This window comes from Aythya fuligula, chromosome 23, assembly GCF_009819795.1.
Source record: "Aythya fuligula isolate bAytFul2 chromosome 23, bAytFul2.pri, whole genome shotgun sequence".
NCBI lineage: Eukaryota > Metazoa > Chordata > Aves > Anseriformes > Anatidae > Aythya > Aythya fuligula.
The window spans coordinates 5,536,192-5,539,815 of NC_045581.1; the positions used below are offsets into that span (position 1 = coordinate 5,536,192).

Sequence of the window (3,624 nt, forward strand, 5' to 3'; positions counted from 1 at the left end):
GCAAAGGTTGGGCTCGATGGAGGATTTGGGATGGGGCATCCAGGGTGCGGAGCGGGGCTGGAGCTGGGGGATGTGGTGGCACCGGTGTGGGGATGGGGACAGCGGGTGGCCGGGGAGCCCCTGGGGTGGCAGCGGGGACTTTGTTCCGAGCAAGGGGACCCGAGTGGGGCTGGCGTGGAGCCTCTGCTTCAGGAAAGCAGCGAGTGGAAGCTGGAATTTTATGCACTGATTGATGTCCTGTGGGTCTGGGGACCCCATTTGTGCCCCTGCAGCAGCGGTGATGGGCTGGCGCGATCACCACAGGCTGCACGGGGCCAGCCGGAGGTGGCAGGATTTGGGCTTGGGCAATGCCAGCGGAAACTAGGCCAGGGAGCTGCTGCGGGACGTGGCATTTCCTCCTGCAGACAGGTCTGAGCAGAGGGCGGTGGAGCCGGAACAGCATCGTTATGTTTAATAGGACATAATTGCCCTGCCTCGGGTAACACCCACGTGCTGCCCCGAGGCACCGGGGTGCTTTGAAGCCCAGCCAGCCCGCCAGGTTTACCGCTAACCCCTTCCCACTGCCCCTGCTGTGACGTGTCCCTGCTTGGCTCCTGTCCCCGGGGACGCTCCGCACCCTGCCAGCCCCCAGTGGGAGGAAATGATCCCCTCTGGTTGCTCCAGAACCACCGAGGAAATGGAGCTGCCCCCACCTCTGGGTGCACCGGCTCCCACGTTGCTTTACCCACCGTGCCCGGCACGTGCTTCAGCCACGCCAGCCGCAGGGAGGACGCCCCAAAACAGACCCCACAACTGGTTCCTGTGCCTCCCAGTCACACACCCCACGCCATCCATCCTCCCGGAGCACCCATCCTCTGGTGCTGGGCGCCCCGTGCCCAAGGCTGGCACCGCGGGTGCCAAAAGTGACACAGCACCAAGCAGCCTGTGCTGGGGGCACTTGCCCCGTGTCCCAGCACGGAGACACGTCACCCTGCCACCAGCACGAGCCCCAGCCGTGGTGGCACACGCCACAAGACGTTTGTGGAGCTGGGGCTGAGAAACGCCAGCAGCCCCTCCGCACAGAGCTGCTTAAGGAGAGATTAAGCAGAAATCATTGCTATTTATTTTAATATTTATCGAGGTTTAGTAAATAATTGATGCTGATCCCTCCTTGATTTCCTTGGGGGCCGGCATGCAGTTCTGGTGAATTTGAGTGTAACAAGGTGTGACAAGAGGAGCTGGGGGAGCAGGCGGCCACCAGGCCACCAGCCCTGGCCGTGGGGAACCTCTGCAAATCCATTTCTTCAGCCCTCACCTTTCCCCCCCTGCAACCTCTGGCACGCAGAGCAGATCCCAATGTCCACAAACAGCATTGGATTCACACAGCTAATGCCGTGAGTGACACATCTATCGAGCCGAGGGCTGGGTACAAAGGCACCGAGGGAAGCAGCAGAGCCAGAAAAGCCACTTGGGCAGGACGTCAGCAGGGCGCTTGCATGAGCAGACAGAGGGAAGCTGCTCCTGCCCCGGTAAAGGCAAACGGGGCCGAATGAGCAGTTGGCAGCAGCCCGGAGCCCTGCCCGTCGGGGATTTCTTCGGGTGCGCCGAGAGCTCCCAGCAAGGCTCGCAGCTTCACGCTGACAGCACGAAGGAGGCAGCGAGCGGGGACAGCCCTACTGCTGCTGGAGGATGCAGGCTCTGGCCGTGGAGCTGAGCCCAGGGTTTTCTTGGTTTCTTGGTACAAAAAAAAAGGAGGATGGATGGAACAGCTCTTGGGACTGTGTGTATGCAAGGCACAGCAAGCCAGGACTGTCACCATGGGAGGACCCAAGAGAAGCTCTTGGACACGGGAGCCCCCGGCTGCTCCCCGCTGCTGGCCCCAGTCTCCCGTGTCCTCCCAGTGCAAAGTCTTCGTCCCCACTGGGGACAGCTTGGGGGCTGTTTTTTGGAGCTCGTGGCCCGTGTCCATGTGTCGGTGTGGTGTCCGAGCCCTGTAACACTGCGGCGTGCAGCCAGCAGAGCTCAGGGGTTGCCCTCACCTTACCTGCATCTTCTCGGCACCCCATGCTCCTCTCTTGGGGAACCTTCTTGGGGTCAGTCACTTTTCAAAAATGGTCAAATCTCCAGGGTTTGGGAAATGTGTAGGCTTGAAAAACTCATGGTCCAAGGGAAGGCGAGCTGGCTGGGGCAGGGGAGATCAGAGCTCCTCTCCTCTGTGGAAAAAACAGACACTCTCAGGTGTGCCCGAGGGCAGCAGGCACCCGGCCACCACCATGCACACCCTCGCTGCTGGGGCATCTATGGTCATGAGTCCTGGTGGTGTCTGTCCTGTCCAGTGGGTGACAGGGAACCCTTCATCCACTGCCTGTGTCACTGTGTGTCCCAGCTCCTCCTAAGCCCATCTGAGTACCTGCCCTGTGCCCCCGATGGCCTCACACCAGTCCTGTTCCCATGGGGCCACCGAGCAGGAGAGATCCCATGAACGTGCCACCCTCCCCTATAGAGCCACCAAGCTGTAAAGTCTGGTGGTGGCATTGCTGGTGGCCACCCGTCACCCCCGGCAGACATCAGGACACTTCTCCCTCCCTCTTCCCCTTCCACGACCCCCTCAGATGGAGGTCAGGTTGGGAGCCGAGGCCCGCAGGGCTGCCACACACCTATTCTGGGACTTGTTTTCCTTCTCCTCCATCTTGAGGTGGCACTGGCAGGTGGAGGCCTTGCTGTAGCTGACGGAGCGCTTGGTGGCCTTCTTCCACTTGCGCACCCTCTGCACGACCCGCTTGAAGATGAGGTAGAAGATCTCACAGACGGTGAGGACAATGCAGATGGAGGAGGCCCCGACCATGAAATAGGTGAAGACTCTCTTCTCTGTGGGCCGAGCGATGTAGCAGTCCACGGTGTTGGGGCAGGGCTCCAGGTTGGAGCACTTGACCAGCCGCGGCAGGTCGAAGCTGTCCCACATCTTGTGCAGGAGGTAGAGGAAGAGGATCTCTATGACAAGCTTGAAGAAGAGGCTCAGCAGGTAGGTCCACCACAGCCCGCCGTGCTTCTTGCCCGTGTTGCTGTAAAGCTTGGGGCAGTTCTCCCCGTTCTTCTCCCGGTTCTTCTTTTCCCGGTCCTCCCGGTAGGCCACGTGCATGATGACCAGCAGGGAGGGACAAGTGACGAAGATGAGCTGCAGGGCCCACAGGCGGATGTGGGAGATGGGGAAGAAGTGGTCATAGCAGACGTTGGTGCAGCCGGGCTGCCGCGTGTTGCAGTCAAAGTCCTTCTGCTCGTCCCCCCAGACGCGCTCGGCCGCCACCACGTAGACCAGCACGCGGAAGACGAAGACCACGGAGAGCCAGATGCGGCCGAAGGCCGTGGAGTACTTGTTGACCCCGCTGAGGAGAGCCTGCAGCGTTTTCCAATCCATGGGGACCGGCACTGGTGGTAGCCAGGGTCAGGAACCTGGAGAAAGAGCAGCTGGAGGACGCAGCAGGGCCCGGACCCTCGTAACCCCACTGACCTCCCAAATTCTCCCCCATCCATTACTGTAGATGTTGCACGACCCCACTCGTGTACTCGTGGCCAACCCCACGGTCTCATGGTGATGCTCAGATGTGACTCAAGCTCTCTGCACTTCCCTCTGATAGAGGCTTTGCC

General features: G+C 60.8%; 1 protein-coding gene across 1 annotated transcript; it reads right to left on the minus strand.

Moving 5' to 3' along the window:
* Positions 1 to 2,587: 2,587 nt before the first annotated feature.
* GJB3 (gap junction protein beta 3) lies at positions 2,588 to 3,394 on the minus strand. The gene has a single exon (XM_032202380.1). It carries the CDS (start codon positions 3,392 to 3,394, stop codon positions 2,588 to 2,590), a length of 807 nt encoding a protein of 268 aa, XP_032058271.1.
* Between the last annotated feature and the right edge of the window lie 230 nt (positions 3,395 to 3,624).

Coding starts and splice junctions, on each gene's coding strand:
- GJB3 (XM_032202380.1), bottom strand. CDS start 3,394: ATGGATTGGAAAACGCTGCAGGCTCTCCTCAGCGGGGTCAACAAGTAC.